The sequence below is a fragment of the Lygodium microphyllum genome, chromosome 3 (genome assembly GCF_053477565.2).
Source record: "Lygodium microphyllum isolate KBCC chromosome 3, Lygodium_microphyllum_v1.1.10, whole genome shotgun sequence".
Lineage (NCBI taxonomy): Eukaryota > Viridiplantae > Streptophyta > Polypodiopsida > Schizaeales > Lygodiaceae > Lygodium > Lygodium microphyllum.
The window spans coordinates 119018202-119033182 of NC_141137.1; the positions used below are offsets into that span (position 1 = coordinate 119018202).

The 14981-nt window shown below is 40.6% G+C and overlaps 1 protein-coding gene across 2 annotated transcripts; it reads right to left on the bottom strand.

Moving 5' to 3' along the window:
* Positions 1–453: 453 nt before the first annotated feature.
* On the bottom strand, positions 454–7705 carry LOC148038810 (uncharacterized). Of its 2 annotated transcripts, XM_087674674.1 has the most exons (6): positions 7226–7705; positions 5036–7022; positions 3757–3991; positions 2928–3007; positions 813–914; positions 454–735 (listed from the first exon to the last, which is right to left on the bottom strand). In XM_087674674.1, exons 1-6 carry the CDS (start codon positions 7639–7641, stop codon positions 688–690), a joined length of 2868 nt encoding a protein of 955 aa, XP_087530800.1. In that variant the 5' UTR covers positions 7642–7705; the 3' UTR covers positions 454–687. The 2 variants fall into 2 exon arrangements, with proteins under 2 accessions (XP_087530800.1, XP_087530801.1); XM_087674675.1 differs by lacking the exons at positions 454–735; positions 3757–3991 and having other exon boundaries at positions 810–914.
* Positions 7706–14981: the final 7276 nt, after the last annotated feature.

Genomic DNA, 14981 nt, shown 5'->3' on the forward strand with positions numbered 1-14981 from the left:
TGGAAATCTGCTGTAGAAATCCCAAACTAGCCAAACTAGCCAAACTAGACCTGCCCTGGTACTTACCTTAATACTTTTCTTTCTTCTTTTGACCAAATGAACTCTTTTTTGGCCGCTCTCTTCTCTTCTATGTCAATTGGAAGTTGGATTTGAAAATGGAAGCCTGCTTTTTGCCAAGACTCTTGTACAAATTTCTACAACTGAATTTGTCCTGGAATGGCTTAAACAAGTAGTTTACATGGTGCTGTGGGCTTAGAAGTGGGAGAGAACTTTCACTCTGCTCAATTAAGATCTCCACATCATGCAGTCTACTCATAATGTTTTGGTCCTGGGTTTCAGCTATAACATCAGATGTACAATAAGTGGAGATCATCATTATACTTGAACTGCTAAGCTTTTGCTCCAGGTAGAACACCCATTTAATGACAAAAACAGAAATGTTGGCCGATTCCAAACATAAAGACCAAATTCCAGCTCCAAATTGCTCTTTGACACCAAGAAGCACTATGATACTACACTCTTTACAAAATTGGTTATAGCAGGCTTAAACTTTTCTACAGCTTACTTCAAGGAAAACAATGGAATGCTCCTATAAGAAGCTAGTTCCTCTCAAACATTGTGTTATGTACATTGCACAATGCCAATGGCTGGACCCTGTTATACAACTTTGATTGCACTCCTTTTGGATCATGATGAATTTTGTTCCTCATCTATTGAACATACGACTGCAAGGATCTGCAATGAAGATTTTACATTTCCCATTAAGCTCATTAATAAGCTCAAAGAAAGTACTATCCGAAACTCACATTTACCTCACAATCAGGCCCTTCTATCTCCATACAGTCCTCATCCTGTCTTTGTGTCTCAGTCATGACTGTATTCCATGGTTTGAATGCACCTTTCATGCTTGCATGCTGCAACAAAAACAAAGAAAGTAGGTGAACATTGATGTAAGGAATGCATCTTGAAACTTACCATCAGTGTCATAAGCATACATTCAAAGGTGCTAACAGTACCCATATGCAAGACATTGATAACACTCATAATCATCACCTCAAGTTGTGCATATGGTCTTTGGAGACGGATTGCAGTCCCACTGCCAAGCAAAGACATCATTATTACCCATCTACCAGCCACACCAGGTCTATATTAGAGGAGAGATCGCACAAGATTGAGGGTCTATTATAGTCTGGTGCCAGATAACCTGAAAAACTTCCCAGAATGCAAGGATTCCACCCTTTCACACACTCCTACAGAGTACATAACTTGGAAGATGATAACAAGCACTAAACGCCCTCTTGAAGGTTCTTCTCATGCAGTAATAATCATGCAAAGGTTTTCAAAACCAGGACTTTCTAAGCCCACACTAAGGCGGAACACATACCCCTTCCTACAAAACGTTACCTTCATACAGAAAGCAACTTGGAATGATGAGTGAAAAGTGCTGGCCCTTGCCACCCAAAAGTACAATGAATAAGGCTCTACAACTCTGCGCTGCACTCTAGAGTGAATCAAATGGCACCTTTTTCCATCATAAGTATGGAGATAAGGTACAGATACAAACCCCTCACCACTAACAAGCCAAGCCACCACCAGCACAGAAAATCTAGGATTGAGGTGGTCCAAGAATGACAGAATATTTTAGGAATATGCAAAGATTCTAATATGCCAACCTCCTATAGAACGCAGGCCTGGACTTGAAAGAAAATTGAAAGACACCCACTACCCTCCTCACCTATTTGAAGACTCAAATTCCAACAATCCACAATCATTGTACTGAACTTCCACATGAACAACTGGCACCTCTCAATAGACATCCTCTTTACCAAATAGCATAGCAGTGCCATCATATATGAGCCACATTCCAAAGCTGTATAGGAATGTTGAATCTAGAAAGATATTAGAGAGCAGTTGGCCGTTGGAATGGGATCTTTGTACAGCAACTTGTTAGAGAGTTTGCCATCACAAGTACCACCAACAAATGGATTTCAAAGGTCCCACATTCCACATGAATATCACAAACTGCATGACCAGAATCTGCAATAAAGTTTCATTAAAGCACATCCTCCACATTTTCATCTAGCATGCTTCCTCACATCCACTAAAGTAAGCCAGCAAAGAATACCAAACACATAGCAATAACAGATTTTGGTGTTGGTTAGCCTAAGTTGGGATACAGGGTAGGCTTGTAAGAAGTGACCATACATGTCTGACAGGTTCTGAGCTTCCTCTACAATCTGACAGGTTCTAAGTTAGAATACAGGGTAGGCTTGTAAGAAGTGACCATACATGTCTGACAGGTTCTGAGCTTCCTTTACAATCTGAGAAATGCAGACCAGCCTCATAAACCAAACAGTCAAGGACAATCACTTGCAAATCTAGTAGATTGACTGCAGAACATTCTTTTGGCAAAAGCAAGAAGCAATCAGACTGGTTCTATGGTCGCAATTCCAGGATCACTAAGGCCACAGAATCTCAATAGTTTCCTAATTTCAGAACAACTCATCACAGCCTTGTGTTGTCGGCATGATCTCCTTTCAGGCCCTGAAATTCTTCCTTATAGCAGTTGAGCTTGGTAGATGATGCACTTTAGGCACTGTACACTCACTGTATAGCAATTCAACCTTAGTCAATGCACTATCCTGGTGTGTTTGCATCTGTTAACACATTTTTGCAACACAGTCATGGGTCATACCCAGAATTTCAAAAAACGTTGCAGGAACAACTAAAGAAGAGGGAGAGACTATAGGAACTCCTTTCCATGATTTGCCATTCTGGATGCAAATTGAATCAAAGAGAAGGTATAAAGCCAAGCAGGACAATCCTAGAATACTCAATTAAGAAGACAGATTAACCACAAAGCTTTATCTAACCAACAAAACTTCATACTTCTGCTCAGATATGAAATGATATAGATATAGGCATACCTGAAGCCAAAAGAAGAATCCTCTCAATAAATTCAGCTTGCCTTCAGGATCCTTGGTTGATTGCAATTTGACATCCAGTTCTGCAAGGTAAAAATCATACATTGAGAAATCGTTGGCTTGTCCTGATATGTTGATAGCCAAAAATCACAGTAAGGACCAAAAGAAGTATGTCAAATATAGTAAGCTTGAGAAACCACGATTCTGTTGTTCTACAATTCTTAAATTTGTCTGCAACTACTTGTAATCACAGAACTTTCTGTGGTCATAGTTAAGCAAAATTTCCTTTGATGGGGAAAAGGTAAACATTCACTTCTCTAGATCCCTTGATTAAACAACCATGTTAAGGAGCAACAAATCTTGTGTGGAAACTGTTAGCACAAGACAGCCATTTGCACATGTGAAACTGGCATTCTTCACTTTGCTTTGTAACCTAGTGATAATCACGGGACTTTCTGCTTGAAACAGGTCTCCTTTAACAATAGCTATCTCCAACTTTTTGCCATATTTAGTAAAGAGAGAGAAGTGCCTTGTTGCAGCCACAGGCTCAACTAATGATGAGGTCTAACTATTAATATAATCTCATGATTTAGCATTAGTAAGCTACATAATGATGACTAAAGCAGATTAAAATGGGAAGGTCTTGAGTGACATAGCATATTCGCCCATTCAGACTCCAAGACAATCTTACAAGTATGATCCAGGAATCTCACTGCCTGGTTGTTATAGTATATAAACCACCGGAGATGCCTTATTTAACCCGATGTAAGTATGCTTACGTAGTATGTTAAAACTTGTGCCAACGATATACATCTTAAAAACTCAACCATACCTGGATGATGATCTAAGTATGAATAACCTTCTTCATGTGAGATGACCCTGGATGAACCTTGTCTAGTTTCACGAACCCTGTAAACCGGCATTCTATGGTTTGCTGCATTGCTAAGGCTCTCTAGTTCTTTACTATCAAAAGGCTCCCAAAGTTTTGATTCAAGTTTCTTTCTAAATCCTTCTGCACTCCATAGATGTGTAGGCACTCCTGATGCACTGGACATGGTGCTGGATACCTTGAAAAACAAAAAACCACAAAAATCTCTCTCTCTCTCTCTCTCTCTCTCTCTCTCTCTCTCTCTCTCTCTCTCTCTGTGCATATGCTAAATTTCTTTGGGTTGACCATTGGGGGAGGGGTTTTTTGGGGGTTGGGGGGTGGGGCCAGCATGTGTGAAGTACAGCACCCCTGAACCCATGAAGCTTGCTGATGCCCACACACTCACAAAAGGATCAACAAGACCCCCTCGCACTGGTTCAGCCTCGTGACACCAAGTGGTATGATATAGTGCCATGGACTAGCTGTGTGCACACAATAGTATGTAGCACTACCACAAAGTGATGCATGTCCATGCGTGCATACATGTGTATATGTGTGAGGTAGAGGTGTTTGCACAAGCTAGGTACTAGGAAGAGTGCATACAAGCCTTTTGAGAATGGCTCAGCCATGAAAGGGAGCAAAGGACTTACTCCCACACTATCATAGTACCCTTTTCATTGGAGAAAAGGACCTATTTCTGCACTATCATATTGCCCTTTTCATTCTAGAAGATGGTATCTTACATTTAATGACTGCTACCAAGCAGCTCCTGGCCATTGTGAGATTCCCAATGAGGAAGTTGTTGCCTGCCTACTCTCTTGAGCAAAACAGGCTTTGTAGATCTTTACTTTAACTGATGTAAGTGTTCTAAGTTCTGACTTTATACTTTGCAATCAGTTTTTTGCTCTTCTGGGATTTCCCACTTGGTAATATGAAATGCAACAAAGACATAGCTTGTATATGGCATGTGTGTGTATGAGACACAATGCATATAGAATACGTCAGAGGAGAGTACATCAGCCATGAGTAGCTTGTATATGGCATGTGTGTGTATGAGACACAATGCATATAGAATACTTCAGAGGAGAGTACATCAGCCGTGAGTACGTGTGTGGACAAAAACAACACATTTGATTACTAATCTTGGGTGAGAATAAGCCTATAAAGTAGCTGTGATTAAAGAGATCTTTTCAGGGTGCATGCTTCAGTGCAACTTTGCAAGTAGAGAAGCTGATGATGGCACCTGGAGAGCCGGTGAGCTTTCACTAGTATCATCATCATCATCATCAACGCAGATCACAAGATGGGTCTGTGAGCCCGTGTTTGCTGCAGTCTTGACCTGATTTACTGGATGCTTCCTAGTCTTGGCAGCACCAGGCTGTTGACATGACTCCTCTCTCCTACTTTTACTCTGAAACAGAGCCCTTGGCTGTAAACTATGAACGGTGGATGTAGCCAATCTACACAAATCATAAGGTTCCTGTTTCATAGCTGGTGTATGCAATGGGCTTTCTGGTTGACAATACCTCAAATTCGATAAATAAGACCTCATTTGCAAGGACTGTGTATCAACATCCAGATTTTCAATTTTCACAGGCCTCGCAGCCCTCTGGTTTTCATAACTGTCAACAATCTCAGCCTTCACCTGGCACGACAGTGGAAAATGGCCGTATGATTCCTGGGTGTCAATGAATTCGGGTTTCACCTTGCTTAACACTGGCAAACAGCTCTGAGCTCCCGGACTACCGACCTTCTCAGCTCTTACCTTGAACATCGCATTCCTTACATCAAGGACACTGGGATAACAGGCTTCAGCTTCGGAACTAGCCAGCTGACCGCTACTCACAGCATATTCAACAGCATCAGGTCCCTCTTCATTCACCGAGGCTAGACACACTCCTGCACTTCTCTGATCTGAGCAAGCCTCAAATTTGCTAGAAGCAAGAAAACCTGTCTCATTTCCTTCAGGCTCATCATTTACACTGCTTGATGGAAGAGAAAATTCCAAGCTGAATCTGCTCCAGATGGCATCATTTTCACTCCTAGAAAAAGCAGCAGCCATGCTGTCACCTTGACTGTGCAAGATGTGGATGTCAGCCTGAGAAGAAGAAAGTGGTAATTCACCTTTTATGGGTACTAGTTGACCCCCATGACTGATTGTTGGTAAACAAAAAGTCAGTACTTCTTCTTTCACTCTCATCAGCTGCTCACCATTTCCAATAGCACAATCTGTGGTCAATGGGCAATCTACCATTTCCTCTTTCACATTTACCAGCTGGTGCACAACAGTCTCTGGAGATGGATTACACGAAGACAATCTTTTGGGCTCCACCTGCAAATGTGGCATGTCCTGTGGTGATGATTTGGCAACTGCACTATCATGTTTGAGACTTGTTAGCTGCGATCCTGCTAAAGATTCAGCTACCTGTGAACTTTCTGAACATTCATTAACAGGCTCGTCTTTTGCTTGAACCTCATGTTTGAGACTTGTTGGCTGGGATCCTGCCGAACATTCAGTTACATGTGATTTTTCCGAATCTTCATTACCAGATTCATCTTTCACTTGAACCAGTTGGCAAGACAGGGTTGTGGTTTCATGGACCTTTACAGGTACGTTGGCAGTTTCAGCTTTCATATCCCATAATGGCACCGAAATTAGTTCCTGAGACTCTTTAGTAGATGGCAAAACACCGCATTTATTTGTTTCAACTTTAGAATCATCTGAACCTGATTCACAGCAGAGCCTTTTGGACAGCCTCTCCACTTCCAAAGAAGGACAGATATGCCTTTTAGGAGCCCTATTCCCTTCCAAAGCAGAAGATAGGTCAGGCTGCTTGTTAGACTCAAATTGACATGCCTTCTCCTGCTTCTTGTATGCCCCTATCGCTATAATCATGGCATCACCACCAGCTAGTTTCTTGATCCCATGCTCTGGCTGCTTAGCTTGGCACGCCTTTCCCTGCTTCCTGCATGACTCCACTAGACTAAATGTGTTCATATCTCGAACAGATAGGTTGTTCTTAATGCTTTGCCTTTCCTGGGCACTCAGTTCAGCTGTTTGGCACCATCCCCTTCCACGCTTTCTCTCTGCAAGTGCTTCCAAAGACTCTCCAGTTTTGACATGGATCAAGTAATCATGCACATTGTCAAATCCTTTCGACCGGGCTGTGTGTACCAGCAAACCAGTGGGTTCTAAACCTTGGGCCTTTCTGCAGGGTCCACAGTTGCAGCTGAAAGACAGATTTGGCACCATCAAAGTGAGAGATGAGACACCAAACCAAATCAAAACTGATCAGAATCGCCCATACATGAAAGTATACCGTAGGCATCAATACATGAAAGCTCACTAAAAAGATGACCAGTACATATCAGCTGTAGTCATGATGGGAACGACATGATCACAACTAGGTGCACTTCAAAGAATTGGGCTCACCAGTTATCGCAGCCACGACCACAGCCACCGCGGCACTTTGGACATACCCAGTCTACATGATCAGGCATCTCCAGGTGAATAAGTTCACCGTGCCTGTTCTTTAGGCAGCCTCCACAGAACGCTATGGTGCAGCAGCAGCAATGGACATGGTCTTCCACGGTCTTTTGGCGACACCAGTGGCAGCTCACGCCATACACCGAGTCGTAGATGCGACGGCCGATGACACGGCGCCCAGGGCAAGGGTTTTTCTTGGGCTTGAGAAGAGGTTCTGGAGAATCATCATCGTCGGCAGAGGAGGAGGAGGAGGAGGAGGAAGGAGCAGAGGACGGGGAGGAGCAAGGAGGGGGGCCGGGCGAGATGTAGTATGTGAATTTTTTCGAGCTATGGGGCTTGGTGGCAGCCATAGCCAGAGACATGACTGCACAGTAACAGTACCAAGAGAGGCGTTCTTCCCCTCTTTTTCTCTGCTGTTGTTTGCTTCCAGATTTAGTTACTAATCGAGGGATCGGTGTTATGCTTCCTCCACGTGTCAATTCCTAATTGGCTTTCCATCGCCCCAATTTATCGTTCCCGCAATCTAGCCCCCAGTTCTTTGTAACAGTCAAAAAAAACTAGAAAATAGATGCATTTTCATTCCTCGGATGCTTTGGATTCGCACGTGAAAGAGTCCCCATTTTCGCACGTGTCCGTGTTTAGCTTCTCTAAGCGCTATGCTTTCCATGGGGCAAAAAAAAAAGGACCAATTAGGTGGCTAAAGGAAATTGGAATCATGCTCACACTCCCTAAGTAGTGAGCTTGTCTCACATGGACCTCCCAAAGACTCGAGAGTCGAACCCGCACCATGTCTCTTAGAGCCTGTCGTCTTGAACCACCCCGATACACGAACTTTATTGTACATGAGTTGTTCCACTGATTAAGTTCATGGATTGAATGAATGTCACCCCCACAAACTACAATAGCCATGGATTTAATCAATGTCACCCCACAAACTACAAAAACTAAGTTTGGAGTGCATATGTGCACTTTGGGATAGACAAGTCCTTACTCACTCAATGATTGCAAACAACAAGCATAAGAATATGTAAATCTTTGCAATCAGTCAGTCCTCGCTTCATGATAAGGACTCAATGATTGTAAACAACAAGCCTAAGTATATGTAAACATGGGCAATAGTTACTTTCTACACAATGGATGTTCATGTTTCCTTGTTAAGAAATGTACCACACCCTCATCCAAATGAGGATTCCAACACAGCCAAACTTCTTTCAATGGCCCAAACCTTCTAAAAAGAACTTACATAGTACTATGTGATTGGCCTTCATTCTTGTAGAAATGCATAACAAAACCTTTGACATCCATAAAAAGGGAAAAGTACTAAAAGGTCCTTTATGAAAATTGTCTTTTTCAAAAGATCAATGAGAAGTAAAATGTCACATCATTTTGAAGTAGCAAATTGAAGTATCATCATCATGAAGTATCACCATGTAATATCATTAGGAATAGTCTTGTCTTTGAGGTTATTACACATGACAAAAGTCACTTCATATTACTTGTGTCAATAGACATTTTAAGCATGAGTCTTGACTTTTACAATTTTTTCTTTCAAGATTCTTATGCCTTTTTTTAGCACAATGATCACATCCCAAGCTCTTTTTGTTTGTTCATGGTAATCTAATCACAATGAAACAGGAGGGATCAAGTATGTTTGTGGTAGCTAATAGAAGGGTTGGGCTAAATTACAATCACAACATTTAAATGTTCATGGTATCTAACAGAAGGCTTAGACTAGATTACAATCACAACATTCAAAGTTGAAGCACCAAAAATTGAGCAACCAACATCAAATCTATATGTTTGTAGATCTTTAATGTTACATTGATGAAGTTATAGAATGCCTTAATGTAATGCAAGTAAGCATAAGGAAGAAACATTATTGATTAACTATAACTAGCTTGACTGGTTGATGGTGCTGGCCAATCTTGCTGATCATGCTTCATATGACATCATTGGAAAGCTCATGAGGCTACACCTTGCTTGCTTCACAATTTGGTGAGCAAAGGGAAGCAATCATGATGTTGCATAGTCTCTTCCCTTCCCTCACTAGAATCTAATGAAATAACACATTGCACGTGAAGCCAGATCCTCTTGGTCCTTTGCTTTCTTGTTGATTGTTGACAAGTTTTTATCTTTGCCATGTAAGTTGGATATTCAAGTAGATTCATGAATGTGTTTGTGTGTTTGTAAATGCCCTTAGGAGAAGTGGTATGTGATGGTACAATACATGTACATATTGGATTTTTTTTTTGTGTGAATTTTGTTTATATGGTTCAAAGTGTTCATGCTTGTAAGCTGGGTAGATTTGATCCATGTGCACCACAAGTTTGCACGCATGTGTTATGCATCTATATTTTTTCACTATTTAATATATGTAAATTTGGGGGTTTGCATGCACGCACACACACATTGACCATGATGAGTTGATTATACATCCCAAATGTAATTTCATCCTTTCACAATATGAAAATAGAGGGGATACAAAAGCATATTCTTTTGAGAAATAAGGACACTTTGGTGAAACAATGCCCCTATCAAATTCCCTAATAGTCACTACATGCTAACACATGTAGATTGGCACTCAATTATGCACTACACTATGGGTTTAAGATTGAGAAAGATAATAACTTTGAGATAGTGAGTCTATATTAGAGAACCATAAGAGACTTAGTTTGACTCATTTTCATACGATGTAGATGCTCAATACTATTGGATACATTTGGTTTGCTTGTGACAATTTGTGGAGATGTTAATGCTTTGGACATAATAAGCATTAATAGATATTATAATTGTTATTCTTCAAAAGAACCCAAAATGTTTAGCTGCTACATTCTTTTGCACTCATTAGTAGCAAAAGACTCACTTTTTCTTAGATATAAAGACACGAAGAGAGAATAAAGAAATTCAAAACAATCAAATTATTACCAATTGAAATGTATATTCATAAAAAGATGTGGAGGATGTAGGGCTTGATGAAAGGTGCATACATACTACAAAAGCAATGATAAGGGGCATGCTAGTCACAACTTCACCTTCTTGGTTCACCCCCTATGTCACAAGAACAATTGTGCTCTTGCATAGCCACTTCTTACAACTCTCCTCTTTCATGTTCTCATCAACTTCTTTTTTAGAATGCGTCGTTCTCTCTCTCTCTCTCTCTCTCTCTCTCTCTCTCTCTCTCTCTCTCTCTCTCTCTCTCTCTCTCTCTCTCTCTCTCTCTCTCTCTCTCCCATAAATCCCTGGAGCCAGTTGGACAATGGCTTCTTCACAATAATTTTTCGAGCCGTGTTAGGATCTCACATCATAATAAATCAAGCCCCATGGAGAGTTTACTAGAGCTTCTCGTTCTAAGGATCCATATTGTCTTGGAGACTAGTTGAAAGCAAAGATGCTATCTCAAATGTAGTACCAAAGTGCTCATTCTTCATATGCACCATAAAAAGCACTACATACACCAATGGTAGCCAACCTGTGGCCCAAGAGGGATCGTGCATCTTAGTCTCCCAACTTCTCCAACAACCTCCAAGTTGATAGTTATGTCTCTTATGTTTACAATGTTGAGAAAATCATGTCCTAGCTCAAACATCAGCCTTGCCTTCATGTCTGGTTTTGACTTTAGCAATGCAACATGATCTAGGAATATCTCTCTCACTTTCTATTCTAAAGAGTAAGATTTTGAACACTAAATAGTTTTGCACAAATCGTTGCACAATAATTCATTTTTTCCATAATAGGATAGAGAGAGAGAGAGAGAATGCATAGAGAGTACATTCAACCTCCAAATTCCAACAATCCATTGATATCCATCTGCTCTCCAACCTTTACAAGCATCAAGGCCTTGAATCTACTCAGCAATACATCTAGCCTCCAACATCCAACAATGAGATTTTACCTTTAGTACCTGCTAGTACTAGAAGAGCAACCTCTAGCAATCACTTATGAAAGGACATCAACCAAATCGGGAATAGGCTAAATTGTAGGTGCGCATCAATAGAGCAAAGAAACTAATTGCACATGTAGCTTATGTAGTTGCCAAGATCAATAGTAAAGTGGTCTACCATATAGCCAAGTACTAATAGAATAATAGCTCAAATGTGATATAAAAGCACCACATCCTGAGAGAGAGAGAGAGAGAGAGAGAGAGAGAGAGAGAGAGAGAGAGAGAGAGAGAGAGAGAGAGAGAGAGAGAGAGTATCTAACCTTATGTATTTAGATGTTGCTATCCTTGCACATTTAACCTTATGGAACAACAAATATATATTATCGTGTGTGTGTGTGTGTGTGTGTGTGTGTGTGTGTGTGTGTGTGTGGAAGGGGATGTGGCAGATTCTCTTGAAGAGGCCGTAGTCTAGATCATGTTGATGGTAATCACCAAAACAGGTTAAATCAATGGTCTAGTCACATGTAGATCTCAAGAGGCCATGGTAATTCTAGAGGTAGGGGGAGCTTTAGAGGAAGAGGTGGATGGTAGAATAGAGCTTCTACCAATTTGGGTATTATTTGCCATTATTGCAAAAGAACAGATCATATTGCAACCCATTGTTTGATAAGAAAGATGACATTCACAATGGCAAGTTACAACAAGGAAATTATGCATCATCTTCAAGATAGAATGATGATAAAAATGAGCATTTACTTGTCATGCAACATATGATGAATGCTATTACGGGAAATGAGGTATGTGATAATGTATGGTATGTTAATTCATATGCATATAATTATATAACTAGCCATGTTGAATGGTTTGGAGAGATGCAAGATGTACAAAGTCTAGGTTATATAGAGACAAGTGATGATTCGTGTCATCCGATTTTACCTATTGAAAAAGTGTGTTTGTCTTTGCATGATAGTCAAACAAAGTGATTGTTAGATATTTCTACATATTCCATCCATCACGAAAATTTGGGTATACGTTGTTAAATGGTGGAGCAAGGGCTATAGGTTAAATTTAACGAATCGTTGTTTTGTTGAAGACTTTAATAAGAAGTGTAGGCTGATTGCAAAAGAAAGTAGAGTTGGTTGCATATTAACCTTGGGTGTTAGAATTCTTGCTATAAATGTTGCTATGTATGCTATAGGCAAAGGTGTGGCAGACATTGAAATATGGCATAAATGCATTGGACAAGAAAATCTACAAATGTTGAAATTAATGTAGTCCAAAGAGTCGATTGCAGATTTACCTGCATTCAAAGTTGCATAATTAAATAAAGTCTATGAAGTATGTCAGTTTGGAAAGCAAGCAAGGCAACCATTTTTGCATTTATTACACTCATTGATGATTGCTCTAGATTCATAAAGGAAAAGAGTGAAGTGTTTGAGCACTTCAAAACTTTCAAGGCTAAAATTGAAATAGAAACATGCTTGAAAATTAAGTGCTTGAGGTCAGATAAAATAGGTACCAAGAGCATGGCATGATAAGATATCACAATATCTTATCTCTATTAGTTTCCATGTTGGAAATGCAAATCACTTACTTTATGGTTGCCATAGTGAGGGACATTATTATGATCACGTTGTATGTGAATGTATGTGAATGACTTGATTGTTGGGAGTGATAATGTGCTAGGCCGCTTCGCTATCGCACGACAACTTTGCTCAACAATCCATTTCTCATTTTTTCTCTTTCCTCTTTTTCCTCTCTCTCTCTCTCTCCCCCTCCAAATTCCTTATGTCTAATTCTCTCTCTCTCTCTTTGCCTTCTATTTTAGTTTATTTTTTCTCCTCTCCTGGTTTTCTCTCTCTCTCTCTCTCTCTCTCCTTTTTTTCTCTCCCCGCTTTTCCTCTCTCTCTCTCTCTCTCTCTCTCTCTCTCTTTAGTCTCTCCCCTTTCTCCTCTCTTTTCCTTCTCTCACCCCTCTCCTCTTTTTTCCTTTTTTTTAATTCTCTCTCTCTCTCTCTTCATTCTCTTTTTAATTTTTTTCTTTTCTCTCTCTCTCCTTTTCTTCTCTTTGCGCTTTTCTTCTCTCTCTCTCTCTCTCTTCTCTCTTTTCCTTCTCTCTTTCTCCTCTATTTTATCTTTTCTCTCTATAGTTCTCTCTACATGTTCTCTCTCTCTCTCTCTCTCTCTCTCTCTCTCTCTCTCTCTCTCTTTTCTTCTTTTTCTTCTTTCACTTTCTTCCCCCCCCCAAGTCTCTCTAAAGGTATGTAAATTTTGTATTTTCCCTATATATAATTCTCTCTTTATGTTTCTATTCTCTCTCTTCCTCTCCTCTCTCTCTCTCTCTCTCTCTCTCTCTCCCCCTTTTCTTCTTCTCCCCTTTCTCTTAATTTTCCGTTTTTTCTTATCTCCCTCTCTCTTTTAAATGTTATCTTTTTCTTCTCTCCTTCTCTTTCTTTTTAATTATATCTTCTCTCTCTCTCTCTCTCTCTCTCTCTCTCTCTCTCTCTCTCTCTCTCTCTCTATGCCACATCGATTGAGAGTTCTTATTGGACAGCTCAGGGTATCATCACATCAGCTTATGATTGAGAGTGGCAGAGCCAGTGGCATCCCACGGGAGGAGAGGATATGCCCCCTTTGCAAATCAGAGGTAGAGAGTGAGGAGCATTTTGTTCTCAGATGCCCGGCATACTCAGAGTTGAGATCTAGATACACATTGAGCAGCTCACTTCAAGGATGTATGACTGATATGGATCAGAGATCATTTGGCCGTTTTCTGGGAGAGGCATGGCACATCAGAGAGCAGAGCACACAGCGGGTCCCAGTCAGAGAGGGGCCCACCCAGACGACTATTACACAGTTCTTTCAGACAGATAGAGTGAGAGCTACTGTACCAGCCTCCAGCCAGACCTCCGGGCTCACACTACAGCAGGCTGAGGACCAGCGTACCCGACGCCGCACGAGGATCCGTGGGTTTCGGACCCCACAGCCACACCGACAGGAGATCTGGAGGATTCTTGATCTACATCGACAGCAGACTGAGATCCGACGACACTCGACACATTGGATCTCAGATCTCCAGTTTGCTCTTTCTCCACCGCCGATGTACCACATCCTGCATCCAGGAGGGATCACCTGCTATTAGCGACTTCGACGACTGCTACTACATCCCAGGATAGTATATCTCCCTGCATCTGTTACATATACACATTGCACCACTTTATCACAGCCGACAGTTGATCCCCTATCACAGCCGACATTTGTTCCCCTCTTGTAGCCATTATCTGGAGTACCAGAGCTACATACGCACATACACATACACGACACTTATCACACTCACAGCACTGTATTTTCAGTTTCCAGTTTTTAGCTTTTCATTCAGCACTTTTATTTTGGATAGCTGGACCTCATCAGTTGTATCACAATTTGTCTCATAGGCCAGTTTTGGTCTTTAGAAGACGTTAATATAACTTTCTTTCTTTCTTTCTTTCTCTCTCTCTCTCTCTCTCTCTTTCTCAAAAAATATTTAAAATTTAAAAAGACTTTTTCCTTTTCTCATTTTCCCCATCTCTTTTCCTCTTTCTTCTTCTTATTCTTCTTCTCTCTTTCTCTCTCTTTCCCCTCTACTCTCATTTTCTTCTCTCTCCTCATTTTTCCTTTTTTTCTCTCTTTAATTTTTTTATTTTCTCTTTTTTTAATTTTATATTTTCTCTCTCTATAATTCTCTCTATGCTCAAATTCTCTCTCTTATTCTTCTTATTTTCTCTCTCTCATTTTCTTCTCTGTCTCTCTCCCCTCTCTCTCCTTCTCTCTTAAATTTGATATT

Excerpts from the sequence above, each read along its gene's own strand:
- LOC148038810 (XM_087674674.1), bottom strand. The coding sequence starts at position 7,641 with ATGTCTCTGGCTATGGCTGCCACCAAGCCCCATAGCTCGAAAAAATTC. Across the intron at positions 915-2,927 it reads GATTCTTCTTTTGGCTTCAG|CATGCAAGCATGAAAGGTGC; the intron begins GTATGCCTATAT and ends TTTTTGTTGCAG. Across the intron at positions 736-812 it reads TAGAAGGGCCTGATTGTGAG|ATCCTTGCAGTCGTATGTTC; the intron begins GTAAATGTGAGT and ends TCTTCATTGCAG.